At 42.2% G+C, this 18,405-nt stretch overlaps 1 protein-coding gene across 3 annotated transcripts; it reads right to left on the bottom strand.

Moving 5' to 3' along the window:
• Positions 1–261: 261 nt before the first annotated feature.
• ARL5A (ARF like GTPase 5A) lies at positions 262–18,374 on the bottom strand. 3 transcript variants are annotated; one of them, XM_080400108.1, is made up of 7 exons: positions 18,098–18,372; positions 17,403–17,508; positions 16,141–16,201; positions 13,065–13,212; positions 11,819–11,902; positions 8,972–9,123; positions 262–8,456 (listed from the first exon to the last, which is right to left on the bottom strand). In XM_080400108.1, the coding sequence occupies exons 4-7, from the start codon at positions 13,206–13,208 to the stop codon at positions 8,408–8,410; spliced, it is 429 nt and encodes a 142-aa protein (XP_080256234.1). In that variant the 5' UTR covers positions 13,209–13,212; positions 16,141–16,201; positions 17,403–17,508; positions 18,098–18,372; the 3' UTR covers positions 262–8,407. The 3 variants fall into 3 exon arrangements, with proteins under 3 accessions (XP_080256234.1, XP_080256233.1, XP_080256235.1); XM_080400107.1 differs by lacking the exon at positions 17,403–17,508 and having other exon boundaries at positions 18,098–18,374; XM_080400109.1 differs by lacking the exons at positions 16,141–16,201; positions 17,403–17,508; positions 18,098–18,372 and adding an exon at positions 13,514–13,764.
• Positions 18,375–18,405: the final 31 nt, after the last annotated feature.

The raw sequence follows: 18,405 nt of genomic DNA on the forward strand, positions 1-18,405 counted from the left end.
GGTCAGCATCTCCCCGGCTGACCAGCCACTGCCGCAGCAGGGTGAGACCAAACATATACCCATGTCATCATTACCCATGAGCTTAAAAACAACACTCAGGTACTACCGTGAACAGTTGCAGCCACACTGGCAAAAAACGTATTACGCTAAACAAATTCAAAATTATTATAATATACCTATGACCTTGAAAAACAAATTCTCAAGCTCACTTTGAAAATGGTATGGTGAGTCTAAAAGGAAAAAATTGATTATCTGGCCCACTTAATACAAACAGTTAGGTTTATTAGTTGTTTACACAGCTTTCATATGCATCCATTAATTCATGTTTCAAAGCTGTACATACAGGTAATAACAGAGTGTCCGTTAGGATTCAACAGTACAAGGACCTCAGAAGTGAGTCTTCAACAGTACCAGCACTTATACTAAATCTTTATTTATGTACAAAAAATTTAGACAATTGTCACTGCTACTATTCCACGATCTGCATCTCTTCCTATGACCCCAAAAGTTTGCCTACATATATATACACATATACACTTCTATCTGGAGAAGGAAAAAAAAAAGCAAAAAAAAGCCTTCCAATTCTGAAGAATCAGGGCAGAAAGCAAGACAGAACAAAAAAGTTAGTAACAAGAATTAACTCAAGATGTTGACTGTTCTTTAGTTTTGCATCTAATTCAACCTCATATTGAAGAACCACATTCAGAGATAAATCAACATATACTGTACAACAACAGAGTAGTGACATGACCTGTGATTTTAAAAGTGGTAATAAGATCAAAAAAGTACTATGTTTTAATTAAAAAAATAATAAAAAATTAAAGAGAACATAGCAGCCCCTAAATTTCATACATCCAAGAAAAAAAGCCAAAAAGCAATGGCATTTTCTGTTAAAGTCTATTTACAGTTTCACACACTGGGTGTAAATGACTAAGCCAAGGCTCCCTTTGGCAGGTCTGCTCTGCTCAAGATTTTCAGTTGTTGGATGCAGAAGTAAAACAGTCGGAGTTTGGCAGAGGCAAATGTTTTTTTGTGCACAATTAAAAAGCATAAAGGTATTTAATGATAAAAACATACTGGAATAAAAACCTTCAGAAATACTTATTTATGTATTTTTAATGGACCAATGTGGTGATCTACAAACTAAGGTTAGACAGCAGCAAGGGGAACACAAGGCAGGCAACAGGCACGCTGCCTGAGGAACCCTGTACTAAACCGGCAAAAATAAGCATGTGATAATGATGCCTTTTTTTTTTTTTTAATAAAAAAATCACCTGATATTTAATTGGATTCAAAAGAAAAACAAGAGCAATTTTCAGAAAAGTTGTAGTAAAGTTAAGGAATAACAAAGTTAAGAGGAAAAGAAACATGCAGGGCACAGCCCAAGAGCGGGCGTGGCTTTGGAGGTAACTCACCACGGTCCCTTCACCCTCCAGCAAAAAACGCGGAGGAGGAGTAACGCAGCATGCAACACGGACACAGCGGCCAGCGCCAGGCAGGAGGTGGGGACAAAGCCCCCCCAAATGCCAGAAGTGTGTCACACAGGAAAAAGACTTCAGCTAGACACAGCTAAAATCGGATGCAGAAGGATAAAGAGTGCAGAAAAAGCATTTTGCCATCTCTTCCGCCATCGGAACGAAGGGGCTGACACTGACTTATTCCTCAAAACTCCATTAAAAACATCACCTGCCCATGCGTTACTTCACGGAAAGGTTACTCTCCAAGATTACCACACGGATACAAATATTGCACAGTTAGAAATAAAGCCAAAGTCCAAACTTAACACATATGGAACGAGACTGTTCGGGTCGCAGAGCTGACTGGCAACATACCTTTAGTACTGTACAATGATAATTTTTTTTTTTTTTTAACCCAGCTTTGGTTTCACCTCTCTTGCTTTCTAAGCAGTTGCCTGTAACCCCCCCAATCACACAGCTGCAAGTACCAGCATGCAGTACATGAATGCACAGGAGCAGTACACTGCTGGAATCCCGCATTTTCTAGAAGAAAAAAGCATTTCACCATTAACTGCAATTTCCATTTGATTTGAAACTAACACACACATACTTATTACCAAGCTTGTCCCAAATGCCAAAATATCTCCCAATACAAAGCCATTAAAATTAAATCAGAGGTTCGGCTGAACAGCGCATTTCACCCCAGGAACGCCTGGAGAACCCCACAGGCTATGTCAGAAATCACACTTTTGCTTGAGAAGTTTCACCGCAACACAGACATGCAGAATGTTTAAATGCAAACAGTACAATGCTGACAAGTGCTTTCATTTTCAAATAATAAATACTGGTAGGTTTTCAAGAATTAGCAATTCTGACATGACCTGTAAATGTGTCTATATACTTGTACACAGCTCCTCCCTCCCAACAACAATTCTAGACCAAATTTGTGATTCTTTCCCTTCTTCAACAAGAATTAAAAGAACTGAATGAGTTCCCTTCAGTGAAAATCAGACTTTAAAACCCAGGATGGACAGAGAGAGGCAAGGGGGAAACAATTAAAGGCATGTTCTGATAAAATTTCAGGAAAAGTCCCTTTTCCTGAATCATAATTGATTCATATGATGATCATAATAATCATAACAGAATCATAATTGAACTTTATTATAATAAATAGCTTTATAAAAAGTTTTAGCTAAATTACTTTAATAAACATGCATTAAGTTTCAGACACAGAAGGGCTCAAGCCAAGAAATACCAGCCCTCACAAGTCTTGGGATTAATGTGAAGCAGTAACTTTGTATATTCTGGAATGACATTTTATTGCAGTTATCGCTGTTAGCCACATTACTTTATGCATATCTTTCAGAAAGAAGACAAACTTTTTTGAAAGAGAAGTACAAAATACAAGTGATCAAAAAGAAATATGACCCTGCTCATATGATTAATGCATATACATACGGGTGTTACTCTGCATTTGTAAAAAACAGATAATATACTTTACTGTAACTACATCGTTAGTACACTAATCTGGTAAGTTTACTTTATACTTCACGAATTATAGGTTTAGTGTCGCAGGACAGTATTGTAATCCATTACTTGGTCCAGTCGGAGGGCAAAGAGCTCGGCTCCCTCTGACACCCGCTCAGCCTCCCGGGAGAGCCAGGAGGGCAGACTCAGATTTAGAGCAGCACATACGGGCCGAGTACAGGACTGCGGCTACAGGATTAGAGGTTTAGAGGTTTTGGAAAAGAACATAAGAAAGCTGAGGACATGCTGAAAACGTTCATAAAAACATAATATAGACACAGGTTAAACGGGATGGTTACCATTCCTTTGTCATATGCTACCAATTCTTCAATTTATTAGCCAAAAAAAGTGCTCAGCCTTTCCAGTCAGAGGGGGTTTTGGTTTTTGTTTTTTGTTGGTTTTTGTTTGTTTTGTTGGGTTTTTTTAATCTTTGAATCTCTTTGCAGACAATACATCTTTCTCGGCCACATCTTCTACCCTCCCCAGAGTTTGATGCAGTAAGCATTCAGACAAGAGTAACACCAAGCTGATGATTTACAAAGAATGATTTACAGCCTTCTAGGTAAAGCAGCATTCTCTAACTTGATCCAGCATCAGCTAAGTTTTCTAAATTTACAGATAGGAAAAGCTTAAAAAAAGCCCAGCAACTTATGTCCTTGCTCACAAGAAATCTGGCCTATGAGTTCGATCCTGTTATGAATAAAGGCTACCATCTGACGTGAAGAACACTTTCAAAAAAAGTCTCTGTACAATATAAAAATTCACCAGTAAAATCCTAGTAAGGCAAGAATATAATTTCTGCTTATGATTCTAAATCACAATGTAAAAAAAGTTACAGTGGCAACCACTTATAATTTCTTGGGTTTGTACATTTAATATATTCACTGCAACAATTATATTCAAGTCACATTTGTATTTATAATACATATCACAACTATATGCGATGACATTTTTCTTTCTTAGTGCCATTTTTCATGACATCAAACTCGTCCTGTAATGCTCAGTGATGTGCCATTTAAAGGCTTAGTACTACATTCATTTGAATTAGCTGAAAACTATTTTTCCAGACATAATTAGTCTGACAGCCGCAAAGTTAATGTTTTATTAGCCAACTAAAAAGGAACTACTTACATGAGGATGCTTACAAGGCCAAGTATTCTTGGATTAAGTTATTTAAACAGAGCTCCTTGAAAAGAATTTCAGCTAACCAATCTGATGCAAGGACAAATTTAGTATCTCCCTTCACAAAGCAAGCTAGCTATGGGATGTCTGATGGAAAAAGTGCTTGAAATGTAGAGGACAGAAAGAAACTGTAACAAATTAATTATAAATCACGTTAAAACTGATGTGTAGGGAGAAGAAAAAACACTCATTTACACACATTTAAATGCTTTTATAGAAATAGATCTATTTTAAGGAAAATGGAAATTGTCACAGAGGAGGAAAAAAATTGATCACTGAATTAAGTTACAGGCACTTGAGCTGCATAGACTGTAGAAGGTGCCCATCGGATACGTTTAGCATTCACACATGAACACCTATACCTAGGAACACACTATATAATGCATAGGAAAACAGCTGTTAAGCCTCCCTGGCAATAAAAAAAAATAAATAAAAAAATGAAGCTAAGTAGATCCCTGTTCATATTTTCCAAGTTCTATATTCCACCTTTCCTCGCAATTAAAAACCTGCATAATTTTCAAATCACAGAGACAGCATATTATAGAGATGACTTACCAGGTTTATTGTCTGCTAAAGCAAAAGAAACATTTTCAATATTATTGAAATATGACTTACTGCTATGTTTTTGCCAGTAAAATGGCTTTCTGCAGCATGAACTTAAATAACCATTTCTTAAAGCCCCACCCCCCCACCCCCCCCGTTCTGTATAACATCCTAAGAATTAATTTCATGAAGAACAAAGGCAAGGCAACACAACACACAGAGGGCAAAAACACAAAAGCAATACAAATCCAGGGCATGACTCGTGTTAAGACAATCAATTCCAAAGAATAACCAAATGAAGTTGAAAGCAGCATTGATGCAAAGTTCACTTGCTTTTCTATGGACAAAGCTGTGAGAAAAATGTGAATTGGCCTACAGGGAAAAGGAAAAAGCCGTAAACAAGCAGCACATACAAAAAGGGTTTGTGTGTTCAAAAGTTTGCCTGCCCTTCTCCAGCTCTACCAGGTGACTAAATTTAAAAACATTTCCAACTTTACACAAAAGGCAAGGTGTACAGGGAAGGACCATCACAGCCACAACGCTACCATGAGGGTACATACTTCTCACGTTCATCTCAGCAATATGACATCACACACACTTGTTCTCACAAATACCCTTCAGGCAAACAAACTTTCCTACAAAACCTCTCGCTGCAGCACCTGGATGACATTATTCCGCTTTCGCTATGCACTGCTGGGCTTAAAAGCATGATCGCACCAACCCCACAAGGTGAGAACTCGAAACAGTCACCTCTGTTTACAACGGGGTGACAAAAAGGTGCCCGGCTACTACAGGCAAGATCCATCATTGTTATGGAGACTGCAAATCCAGCATTTAAAATGAAGGTGCGTCCTCCCTTGATTCCTAAGCCCCGGCCAAGAAAGCTGCAGGCACACGGCGCCATCGGGAAGCACCGGCCCCCACAGAATTCTAGCTACTGAAGAGCACATCGGCACGTCGGATCACAAGAAGAGACAGAAAAACTCATCATTACACATGATGTGACACGCACCTTTTTCTGCAGCCAGGTTAAGGCTGGATCGTTCACCATCCAACACACAGACAACAATTTGACTTTTGAATTATCAACACTTTAGAGCACAAAAGACATTGTTTTAACAGGCAGTCTTCACATGTGCAGCTATTCCCAGCTCCCTGCTAGGGTCTGTTGCCACTCCTGAAATGAAGATGCAGTGACCTGGTTGCCCGGTATCTCAGATGCCACAGAAAGTGGAAGCGGCCAGGGTACCGAGAGGGAGAAGGAGTAAGCCTAAGTTTACTTATGTGTAAACATTAGATGTCTGGTTGTAACACAAGCCGTACCTGGAGAAAACCACCACACTTTCATGATACAGCCATACTAAGTCCTACTAATTGAAGCGAGGGAGTAAGCAGCAAATTTCAGCAAGTAGCAGATACCAGAATACTGCTCCATGATATTTTCTTTTTTTCATTAGCAGGAAAAACTCATGTCCTTAAAAACAAACAAAAACCCAACACACGCAGCCTGTGCAGGTTCAGGCAAAACCACGCAGTATTTAACAATACTAAAGCAAAATATTTTCAAAGGATGAAAGGGAAGACATAAGACTCAAAAACCAAACACTGAGGTTTATAAGCAAGTCTGCTTTTTCTTTTTTAAGACTAGAAAACGTACAATTCCATTTCATATGCAAGTGTGCACAGAGCTCATTTCTTGAAGATACTATCAGATAAACTGAGAAAGTCTTTGCATTAAATTGTTATTTCTTCAAACATTTATACATTTTGCAATACACCAGTTAAATACCAGTATCTATGTGCATGCACTATAAATGTATGCATGTACACATTAAAATGTTTAACAAAGACAGCAGATTCCCTATCCAGTGAGCATCATAAAGAGATACCAAAAAATGTATTAAAAAGTTAAATTCTTTACCTGCCTTTGTTAAATACAGGGTTTTGAAACTGCCGCACTTCTTTTCTCCACAAATTCACAACATGATCCCTAGCAAAGCAGGCAAATGGGAAGGCAGGTGGGCTGAATGGATTAACCCATAACCAAAGATAAGCACCTTAAAAAGTTCAAACTAGAGGCTTTTCCTTTAAAATGTCTTTTCCATCCTTATCAGATGTAGGAGGTAAGAAAGGAAAGGACATTTTAAACAAAGTTTTGTTTCATTTTGCTCTACTCCCCAAACACACATCTCCAACATAAGAGCCTATGATTGAGGCTACGTACGCTTTCACAATACTGACGTTTCAAACCATACAACTCTCACTCTCGTCCCGTTGAAAAACCTGTATCCTTTAAAATGGTAACTGGGAACAGCTTCTGTGCGAGGTGGGACACCCACCTGTTAGGTCCTACAGTAAGAAAAGATAAATCACATAGTGTTCTGACACCTCGTTCTAGCTCACCTGGGGGTCATGCAAGGGAGTTCTATTGTCAAGAAATACTGCCCTGAAACTTCTGTGGGAACACGATCGAGGGGTCACTTAGAGCTTTGCAAGTAGTGTAATCTGTTCTGCTCCCCATCCCAGTTCCACCCATTGCATATATAGAGAGATATATACATTTTTAAGCTATCAAAAAGAAGCGTGCCTTCCTCTGGAAAACACTTAATACAGAGTATGATGTGTTTTGTAAGATTCCAGTGGGACTTTTAAATACACTTTTGTGCCTCTTCTTTGGTTAAGAAAAAAAAAGATGACATTTTTCCTTTTATGACAGCTAAAGGTACTTCTACTGGACTCAAATCGTAGAGTGAACAGTACAGAAAAAAAAAAAAAGAGAAGGAGTACCACAGGACAGCATGACATGCACTTTTTGGAATCACCTAATCAAATGATGACTACAACAACAAAAAGAAGAAAATCTGTTTCATTCTAAACTCTTTGGCAAGCTTTTACTGTTTGCCGACACTGTAACTCAAAGCTCGATCCCCGTGCCCCAGTCCGTTATGGCATCCTCCCTAATTGAAAAATCACGTGAAAAAACAAGCAGTGGTCTTAAGAGAGAAGTTTGTTTTATAAAGTTCTGGTGAGCCAACTGCCTGATGGATGTTACAGCCATACAGATAACAAAGGAAAAGAAGTTGTGATGTGTTGGCTACGTCAAATATTAGTACTACTGTCAACATACTGATTCAGCTTTACACACTGGTCTGAACAGATTGCAATTAACCTAAAATTGAGGTATAAATATACACAAATATGTACAGTACACATACAGGAAAATATTTTTGCATTTGTAACATCGGTAACCTTAAAAATACTGGAAAGTTGGTATCTATGTCGTTGATTTGCTTGCTAATTTACTGGAATAATGAAGCCAACATCTTCGACTAGAGAGGACTACAATGGAATAATAGAACCCAAAATTAAAAGCTCCTTCCTCTCACTTCATCTTCAACATGCTCAACATTGGACTGTTCTGAGTGGCTGTATCTTGAAATGAAGGTTGATCACAGCTTTTAAACACAGCATCTTCAGAGGAAAGCAAACTGAAAACCAAGCTGGAGCCACCAACTGCATCTTTCATCTTGCTGAATGGTCTTAATTTATATACACGTATGTGTGTGTGCATCTATGTAGAAAATAAAGTTGAGATCAGTTCAGTATAAATACATCTAACCCATTAATTCTGCCACTGTGAAGGTAATCATGGGTGCAGCTCTTTTTAAGCAATGTCTGTGCAAAGAGGTCATTAAAAATCATCTGATCTTAAGTCTTGACATCATCCATTCGAGTCCTTGGCACAGTCTGCAAACAAAAGAGATAATTTTTTAAGGAATACAGCCACTTCCCAGGACAGCTTCAAAGATAATGCCATGGCACCAATTTAAAGTCTTCCTAAGAACTCCGTTATTCTGACTGAAGGAGTAACTTCCAGAAACAATCCACTCTGACCACAGCATTTCCTAGATCATCTTACGCAATCTACGGGTGAGAGACTTCAGATCCCAGCACTTCAAGAAATGCACTGAAGTTATCTCTAATTATGATTATTCTTAATAAACCAGAACAGATTTTAGGTCATTTCCATCCCTGCCCTCATTAGGCCCAAAACATATTAAGTTTTATCACTGTGAGGGGAGACTGTGGATTAGATGTGAAAGCTGGTTTTGAGATCACACCGATCACAAGCTGGTACGTTCTGAGCCCAAAAATCTTTACAACTATTAGACAGGGGAGGAATATGTATTAAAACCAAACCCTGCAATAAAAATACCAAAATAATTCAAGATTCCCCTCTGACAGACAAGAGCAACTCTTACCCCTCTCCAGTTAGAGCACAGCAGGCCTGAATGTGCCACTGATGATCCTTAATTGAAGTCAGTTTCAGAAACTGAGATATTTCAGCTACTGTCATACACTCTTTAACATCTTGCTTGTTAGCAAAGATCAGCAAACCAGCTTTTTTTAAGTCCTAGGGAGAAAGAAGAAAAAAAAGATGCTGATCACAAATCAGCCCTTGGAAGCAAAAGAGGTGGTACCAGAGTAAAGAACCTTAAGCCCTAGCAAAAAAACCTCAACTATAAAACGCTGCAGGCTGACTGACATGTAACTTCAGAAAATCCTTTGATCCAGCAAACTGAACGTCCCATTTTTGCTTAGGACGAGCTGTAAAACCACACTGGCTGTTCTGCTGCATGCCGCGAGGCTCAGAGGTCCCTGTACCTCTGTATGTGTGCGGCTGCAACAAAGCCACACGCCTCCAACAGCCAAGGCCTCCCGTTTAACCCCGGCCTTACAGCTCACTCCTGCCTGCGTATCCAAATCAAGCACCTCCTCCTGAGCACAGCTTTTACCTACACACCGCGCTTACGTATTAGCAAACGGTTAAGACTGATTTTATAGTACCAAATTAGTAGGCTGTGTGCACAGGGCAAGGTTGGGTTACCCCACCAGAACTTTCTAAGCGCTGGTAAAGCCATGCCAAGTGTGCTGACACCGTGGCACGCCAGGGCCAGAAGGATGCTCTGCCGGCACAGCAGCCCTCTGCAAGGGAAATGCTGCCTGTTAAGAAGCATTAATGTGCCACAGACAGCATAGAGCAAGCTGCGGTAATATTTTACTTAGAAGATACACAGAATTTGTAGAAAGTCGGCACTTACACTGCTTTAGAATCAAAGGATGGACATCTACACGAACAAGGACATTACAATAAACTTCTTCATAAGGCCCATGTAAACTTTAAAGCATCAGTACTAACAATTTGGAGAAGAGCAACTCTAGGGGCAAGTTTATTTTATCTTGGGCTGCTTGGAATTAAACTAGTACAGGCATGTATTACTGAAAATCTTTCCCTCCGAAAGTAAAAAGGTCTTCCCAGGAAGCCAAGACTACTCGTTCACTTAAATACCTATCAGACACACTAATTTTTACAAGCAGTAAAATTAATTCCCAAACAATCTACTGGTCCAGAAAATAATTGGAACTGACCTGGGCAACTCAATTTTGCCTTAACAGAAATTCAATTGAACTGCTTAGCAGAAAGAAAAGATTTCCAAGGACTGCAAGGAAAAGCTATTCTAAATAAATATTTGACTTTCATTTCAGCTTATAACCATCACTGTTCTCTTCAAACGTCACAGCACCTAGAGAGTTAGCAGAATACACTGAAAACATCCTGTTGTGAAACAATGGGCACATTTACAGTTACACGGATGCTTTCGGAGCACAGAAATAGTCTCCCAACACAAAGCAAGGGCATTCATGCTGCTTGAAGCTCCAGACTTTTCTCATTTCAAATTCAGTCCGTTAATAACTTCTGCATCTTCCTTTACAGATTACGAACCAGAAGACGCAGATTTTGTTTAGCGACAGCAACAGACTGAAGAGTACATCTCTGAAATTCTGACAGCAGCAGACCCAATGGCAACAGTCCTTCCACGCCACATTTAACATCCCACCACAACCAAGAAAGCCAGACCTACTTTATTAGAATTTATTTTATTAAACACAACTTTAATTTAAATACCAAAAATTAGAAATTCAAGACACTAAGCAAAGCACTTGTTTTTTCTCAAATGCTTTAGATTACTATGATCACTCAAGGGAAATACACACGCAGTCTTCCCCCTTCCTGCAGTCTACCGAACAGTGGCTACAGTTTAAATACGGGTGTAATATTTTGAGGATATAATGCCATTAATTATGCACACATCTTTGTATTCTGACACTTCAATTTGGAATCTCGGTGTCATCTCATATAAACTGATCCAGTTTGCATTCTCAGTTTGCTGAGTTTGATCTCAGCAGCAGCAGTCAAGTTTATATAAAACCTTTTTTTTTTTTTTTTTGCTTTTTTTGAAGATTCAGCAAAAATCAGGCTCCGGTCCCGCTGCACTGCATGGGTAGGTTAAAGACTTCGGGACGTTCAGGTCATGCAGTAGGTAACTCCTTGTCTTATACGTCAGTCCAATACTTATGACTCAGACCCAGACAGTTCAGTTTTAGACCTGATGCTGGGCTCAGTTTTAAAGAGGGTCTTGACAAGTCAGCAAATTATACTCTCATTCTGCAATTCCAAGTGCACAGAGAATGCCGGCCCCGATAGCCAACGGCAGGCCATTTCTTCAGTCTTATAGCTGGCTGCTGCAAGACGTATTATTAAGGCTGTATCTGTTTCACTGTGGAAACAGAAAACATCAAGCAACCATGAAGCTATCAAAAATAGTAATTAAGTTGTTGGAGGAAATAATGTTTTTTAAAACAACCTCATTCAGGTATTAACATGAATTGAAGTATAAAACTCACAAAAGTCATTTATAGGTCTTAACTTCTGTTTCAATGTAGCACTCACAAGTTGAAAAGCTACTTTTGTGGGAGTTCTCTACAGTAATTCGGCATGAATTTACAGCTTTATTGGGAGCTTCACAAAAGACAGAGCCTCTGGCAGGAACAAGACAGCTCTGATACAGTAGTACCCGCAGCTGGGGAAGCGCGACTGCTGCTCTTTGCCTTGGGCTTCACTGGAGAGGCCTCCTGCCATTCTGGTCTGTCTGCAGGGTAAGGGGGAGCTTTCACAAAGAGCATGCACATCTGCTTCCCTTAACACGTAACATCCAGATCTTATCCACAATAAATATTAAACCAAAGAAAAAACAGGGTCTACTCACCTCGTGTGCTAACATTTTATACAGTTCTTCTTTAGTCACAGAAATTCTCTCTCTGTCTGTGCTGTCCACAACAACTATCACAAACTTTAAGAAGTGAAGAGTTGTTAGTTGGAGAACAAACTATCTTTCCAGCCACACATTTTTCAGCAGGACAGATTACTGTTCCCATGGCATTATCCAGACAGTTAGCTGCATTATCAGATATCATCCTATTCCAGACACACCTCCCCCAGCCAGAGCACGATTACCCGCAGCACTGGTATGGATTACAACTTATGCCGTGGTTTGTATAGCTCTGACACATCTTTTGACTTTTTGTTTTCCATTTTCAAGTGAAAAATTTATACTGAAAGCAAGTGTTACTCTGTAATCCCAAATCCGGTTTTGTTCTTTGCTTAGTATAACCGAGGCAGCAAGCTGATCTCTCAAGTAATTTCTTGCAGCCTTAAAAAGGTAAACTGTATCAGCTTTCTCCGTCTACTTCAAATACTAATACACAAATAAATATTTGCAAGGGATTTTAAAAAAACAACCACCCATGAGCTCAATATTTCAAAAGCATACACACAGATATGCATCATAGCATCTTACACAAGGAAGCACAGGAGAACAAATCTGATTATTAAAAAAAAACAACCCTTTTTTAAAACCACATTTGATAACACACAGGAAACACTGATTTAAATCATTATTTACTCAAGTTCAGTGTATGTGCTGCAACTTCATCGCTAAAAAGTTCTTAAAATTACTGGGGGTGCTTAAGTAAATTGAGCATGTGAGCTTGCAAGACGGCGCTCCTGCAGTCTTGAAAGAAAACTTTTGGGCTTTCAGTCTTACTCCTGAGGGGTAAGACAGGTTTTAAGAGTACCTGCTACAGAGACAGAGCAGCCACGGTCCACAGGAGGGGACCTGTAAACCTGGGGATCTGTAACACCAAGACAAAGTGAGCACTTGCCCTAAGGCCGCAGATCCCCAGACACAGAATCCTTATGAAAAAGCTGTTTTTAATGGCAACTCCATATTATGCATCTTGGATAAAAAATATAAAAGCAAGTCTTACAACAGCCTGCTAAAGAGGAGACTTCAAAAAAATCCACAGAGGAGTACCCTGCAGTAGCTACGGTAACATTCAAAGCACAGTTAATACAGCCCTCTGGAAGCGTGGCCGGTGCAGATCTCCGGCACGCTGCACCCCCTCTGCCAGCAGTGGTTGCACGGTGTCTTGCAGCAAGGCCTTCACTCTCACCTCTGTGTTCGTATAGTAGGTGTTCCACGAGGACCGGAGAGACTCCTGCCCTCCAATATCCCACATGAGAAAGCGCGTGTTGTTCACCACGATCTCCTCCACGTTACTGCCTATGGTGGGTGAGGTATGCACCACCTCGTTCATCGAGCTGCGGGGGGAAGAGAGCGACTTGGTGAGGAACTGCAAAAACCGGCATATTAACTGCGTTACATCAAGCACCTCCAGACTCCAAACTGACCTCCTGCCATCAAACCCAAACCTGATGGTTACTCCGAGATAGAAAGCTTAGTGGGACAATTAAAGCAAACACTCCGTATGCAGCGAATGGAGGCAAGGTCTGACAGCAGAAGGCAAGTAAAAATAAAAATAGCAATAAAAAAGAACTCTGTAAACTATGTAATAATTGAATTATACAGCTGAGAGAGCATTCATGAACAAAACTGTATTACCATTAATTAAATCATAAAGCTGAGAGAATATCTGCTTCAGAAGCTGTTTTAAGCAGTCAGCTTTTCTTTTTCCAGGCCGATTTTGGCACGCATGGGAGAGAGCAGTTGTTTTGCTTCAAGAATGTGGTTAAGCCACAAGATTTCCGAAGCTGCAGAAAAACAACTCATCATCCAGCTGCACCAAATACACTACATCTTGCTCTCCTTCCAGTGCAGGCCCCTGAGAGCACACTTTCTTCACAATTCGGTTGCTTTATGTCCAGTAACACTGCTTTTTGGAAACAAGCGCAGACATTAAGTATTTGAAATATATTGGTTTAGAGGTGTAGTGCAACTTTGTCATTAAGACCACCAGTTTCACATCAATAGCGATAACCAAATGTGTTCTCTGGATATTCCTCAAGTTCAAATTATTTACTGTGCGGGATATGCAAAAAAAATTAAAAGTAGCTTCAACAAAAATGTCAACCATTTGCAAAGAACATAATTCTTCTGATAATCTTGATGTTTTTTCATTTTATATGAACATTTTTTTAAGCTTTAGCAGAGCTTTTAGTTACAGTGACAGCAATTTGAGACTTATAACTGGAATACTACTTGATACAGAGAACCAAGGAGATAAAGGGATGGTCCTGTGTTCTGGAAAGGAATCCCAGTTACCCCGTGTCTTAGCAGCATATAACAAGCAACCTTCTCACCACACACATTTGAAGGCAACTATACAAGAGACTGATTAGAAGAACAAACCATAAAACCAAATTAAGGGTAACACTGACATAAGAAAATGCCTGTGGCCGATCCCATATTTAAAGAACAGGCTTCGGCAGAGTTCTGGCTTGGAAGAGACTTATCACGAGACCCCTTTCCTTGGCTGCACCTGCAGCCTTTCACATTCTAGCTGCCAGCACCTCACAGTTTGCAATACGATAAGTGGGTTTTTTCCTCCTCCCCAGTGAAACAAGGTGAGCGTGAAGCTTAATGGCATTTCTAGAACACTGGATCACAAAATCCCAGTGCTACCCAAGGGGAGGGAAGACATCCGAGTAGAAGAACAGGGCAAAATGAAATGTCTGTGGAGCTGCTGCAATCTGTCAGAAGAATCACCACTCCAATGTCTGCTGTGACTCTCTCTGATACAAAGAAACAACCAGTACACTAACCAACGCTAGCCGTCCCACTAGTTATCTCTATCCATCTCACACAAAAAGGGTTCAACGAGTTAATTCATGCTCAGAACACTTATCTACCACTAAGAAACGTGCAGAGGAAAAATGGGATATGCACAGATGGAGGCAGGGTTTCAGCAGTCAAGCAGGACGAACAGGGGACAGCTCTCACACAGCGGCGAAGAGGGGAAGGGGAATACAAGAAGAGAGAAGGGGAAGTCCTGTGGAGCTAAAAAGGGTATGAAAGAAAAGGAGGCATACAGAGATCCACTGTACAAAAGGGAAAAGAAAACACTGAGACTGCAGAAATAAGATAAGAAGAATCATGAGACATATGTGAAGGAAGTGGAAAGACACAGGCAGCATTAAAATACACCAAGGATGGCCCTCAGCTGCCGCAGTTACTAGTCTTAAAAAATATTCTTCATTCTATTTATGCTTTTTAAAATCTCTCACTCTCGATTTAAATAACAACAACCAATTCCATCTTTTCACTTTCTCTGCCGAGTGTGCTAGGGCATAAGAGGCTGGAAATGCTGCCCAAGTTTCATATTTCAGAAAGGCAAAAGCAGATCACAATTTGACAAAACCCAAACATTTTAATAAAGCGTATTTCAAGTGTAGGGTTAGACCAGTACAGCCATATCACTTAACAGGAATTATATCTGATACTCACTCAGGAACACTTCCTAATACCAGACTACTTCATGTGAGAAACTGCAAATCTGTTTCTGTTACAAACAGACCTTGAGTCGCCTGTCCCACCTAGAAGCTTCTGAGCCTGCAGACAAATTCACACCCTTTTATCAAAATGCAGCTGAGGACCAGAGATACAAGGCTCACACAAGTTTCATGTACACCAGTCGCAGGGTTAATGCAATACAAACACAAGTTGATGCCACTACTAAAGGCAGAAGCTGCATGACAGCATGGGCTGCCACCGATGGAGCTGTGCTGTCCTGGGTTCAGCCAGCGCTCAGCCTTCCTCCTTCATCCCATACCACAAATGACACGAAAGTATGTCTTGGGAGACAGGACACGAGTCATGGCAGGGAGAGGTCAGGCTCCACTTTGCCACTCACCAAACAATTTGTTTGGTATTTACATGCCGCAGCGTGGATCAGTTCAGCAGCACGGTCCTGTGGCTAACCCTCAATGTAATCATATTTTATGGAGCTGGCAAACAGTCTACACGGTGACACCAAAGGCAGTTGTGATTAAGTGGTAATAGCAACATAATCTGATAAACAAAAGCTCTGGACAAAACCTTATTGATATACCAGGCAAAACAGAGACCTTCCCAAACTCTAAACACACACTCTGACCCACCGCCACCTACACTTCAATCTTCAGTGTAATGCTCTCAAAGGAAAAACTAACAAGGAAAGCAGCCACAAGTCAGAGTAATATATACGATGCACACCTTGCGATACATGAGACATCTCTGTAGTTCATACTTACAATTGATAAAGAATGGTCGTTTTTCCTGCATTATCCAGGCCAACAATGATTACCTTGTGCTCTGAAATAAAAATATCACTAGTAAGCCACATAGTTAACTTTGCCATCACGATAACTGTGTTATGAAACAAGGTTAGCGTTGCGTTTTAGACTGATTCCCTAAGCAAATACTGCCAAACTTCAGGTGCCGCGTTTCACAGGCAAAGAGCTTTTGCTCGTTTGTCTGTGGTGGTGTACAAACCCATGTGCTGTTCCGAGTAGGTAAGCAACTGTCCATTTTTCCCCATCTACACATCTACAGGAACGATTTCTGAGAGATTACATGTGGACTTTTCCTTCTCTGAAGTGCTAGCACAATCTCACGCTGGAATTTTCTCCCAAGCTTCCACACATTTTTGTGGATTGTAACAGACTGTATTCTCTATTCCCCCCAACCACAGCAGCTCTCCAGAACACATGCTTACACATGTTAAATGTTCATTTCCAAGGCCGCACTTTTATTATGGCCTGCAACACCTTCATCTCTTTGCAAAGAGCTGTGAAAAACCACGACGATGCTGATCTGCGCCGTCAGCAGGGCAATCCACCTGTCTCCCTCAGTGTCCTCTTTTCCCTTCAGCAGGCTTGGAACCCAGCGAACAGTTTTGCTGACGAGTATTTTACAGTACGCATTCACCCACTTAGTTTTAGATGAACCAAGGAGTGCTACACAAAACTACTCTGACACATACACGAACACATTTTGGAGCTCAATGCCTGAATCCATTATTGTTTCTATTTAGCACCTTCTTTCCTATACATCACAAAATTGAATTTGAATTCTACAGCGGGTCTTGTCAGGCACATTCAAATTTATGATTACAGGGCCAGCGAGCGCTGCCTGCTCTCAGCTAGGTTACACAACTTTGACTTGCACAAATAACCATGGCCTCAACGGGACTATTCACGCAAGTAAAAGCTTTGTGCGAAGGGGCTTCCTTCCCCCCCTCCCCAGCGGTCCGCAAGGGCAACAAAAAGCCATTATAAACCTGCCCAAGCTTCAGATGACCAGGGATCAATTCCTTCTGCTCGCAAAGTACACTTGCATTGATCTGTCACGGAGGAGAGTGGGAAGGGACAGGGGTCAGGTAAGCGGGGTGTTCTCGGTTTTAATTTTATCAATATTGTGTGGTTTTGCAGAGTTGTCTTACATACCATCAAATACAAACTCCAGTTTTAATAACTTTGCATAACTGCACAATATTGTAAAAATGTCTGCTTACCTGACCCCACATAACTAGGAACTTTTGTTTCTGGTGTGACGCTGCCAGCGTATGGATGTTAGGAAATCAGGTGCAACAGAAGCTACACAGAACCTTGGGCTGGACGCTACAAGACAAAAACACGTTGTTGTATTTGCGCTCGACGTTAACGGGCACACGCTCGGGGCGTGCGACGTGCAGGCGTGAGCGCCCCAGCCCATCCAAACCAGACCTAAAGCCCCTGCAAACGCGTTACGAGTTACAGCCCCCGCAGCCCTTCCCGCAGGGCGACGGGCCTTAACAAGGGAAGTTATAAATAACATTCGCTCCCTCGCCGGGGATTTGCCCGATACCGAGGGCCCGACACCGCGGGTATCGCCTCAGCCGCCGCCGGGCGCACTCGGCCCCGTCGCGGCGGCGCTGAGGCGTTAAGGCGCCTGAAGACGAAACTCCGCGCTACGCCGCCCGCCGGTGCACGGCACCCCCCTGCCGGGGAGCGCGCTCCCCAGCCACCCAGGGAGGGAATAAAGAGGAATAAAGGGTTAAACGCGGCCCCCCACCCCGCCCCGAGCCTCCCGGCCGCCCCCCGCGGCCCGGGCCGAGGCAGCGCCCCCCCGCCCCCGCCGCCAGCCCCCGCCGCGGCCCCGGGACCGGCCCCTCGCCCCGCCGGCCACGGCCCTCAGGCCCCGCGCTCCGGCCCGGCCGCCGGCCCTCACCCTGGTGGTTGAACAGCCTCCATATCCTGGTGAAGAGGATCCCCATCCTCAGCCGGGGCAGCTCCGGGCCTCGCCGGCTCCTCAGCGCCTGGCGCGGGGCTAACCCCGCTCCCGGGCCGCGGGCGGCTCAGGGCCCGGCCCGGCGCCCGCTCTGCCGGCGGAAGGGCGGGCTGGGGCCTCGCCGGGCCTGGAGCCGCTCGGACATCGCCGCCGCCCCGCCGCGCTCGCCTCGCCGCCTGCCCGGGCCGGCCGCGGAGCGCGAGAGCAACGCGCCGCCGCCGGCCTCCCCGCGGCCACCGTAGGGACGG

The sequence above is a fragment of the Falco punctatus genome (assembly GCF_963210335.1).
Source record: "Falco punctatus genome assembly, chromosome: 8".
Classification (NCBI taxonomy): Eukaryota; Metazoa; Chordata; class Aves; order Falconiformes; family Falconidae; genus Falco; species Falco punctatus.

Excerpts from the sequence above, each read along its gene's own strand:
- ARL5A (XM_080400107.1), bottom strand. The coding sequence starts at position 18,143 with ATGGGGATCCTCTTCACCAGGATATGGAGGCTGTTCAACCACCAGG. Across the intron at positions 13,213-16,140 it reads ACGACCATTCTTTATCAATT|CTCGATGAACGAGGTGGTGC; the intron begins GTAAGTATGAAC and ends TTCCCCCCGCAG. Across the intron at positions 11,903-13,064 it reads CCTACTATACGAACACAGAG|TTTGTGATAGTTGTTGTGGA; the intron begins GTGAGAGTGAAG and ends CACTTCTTAAAG.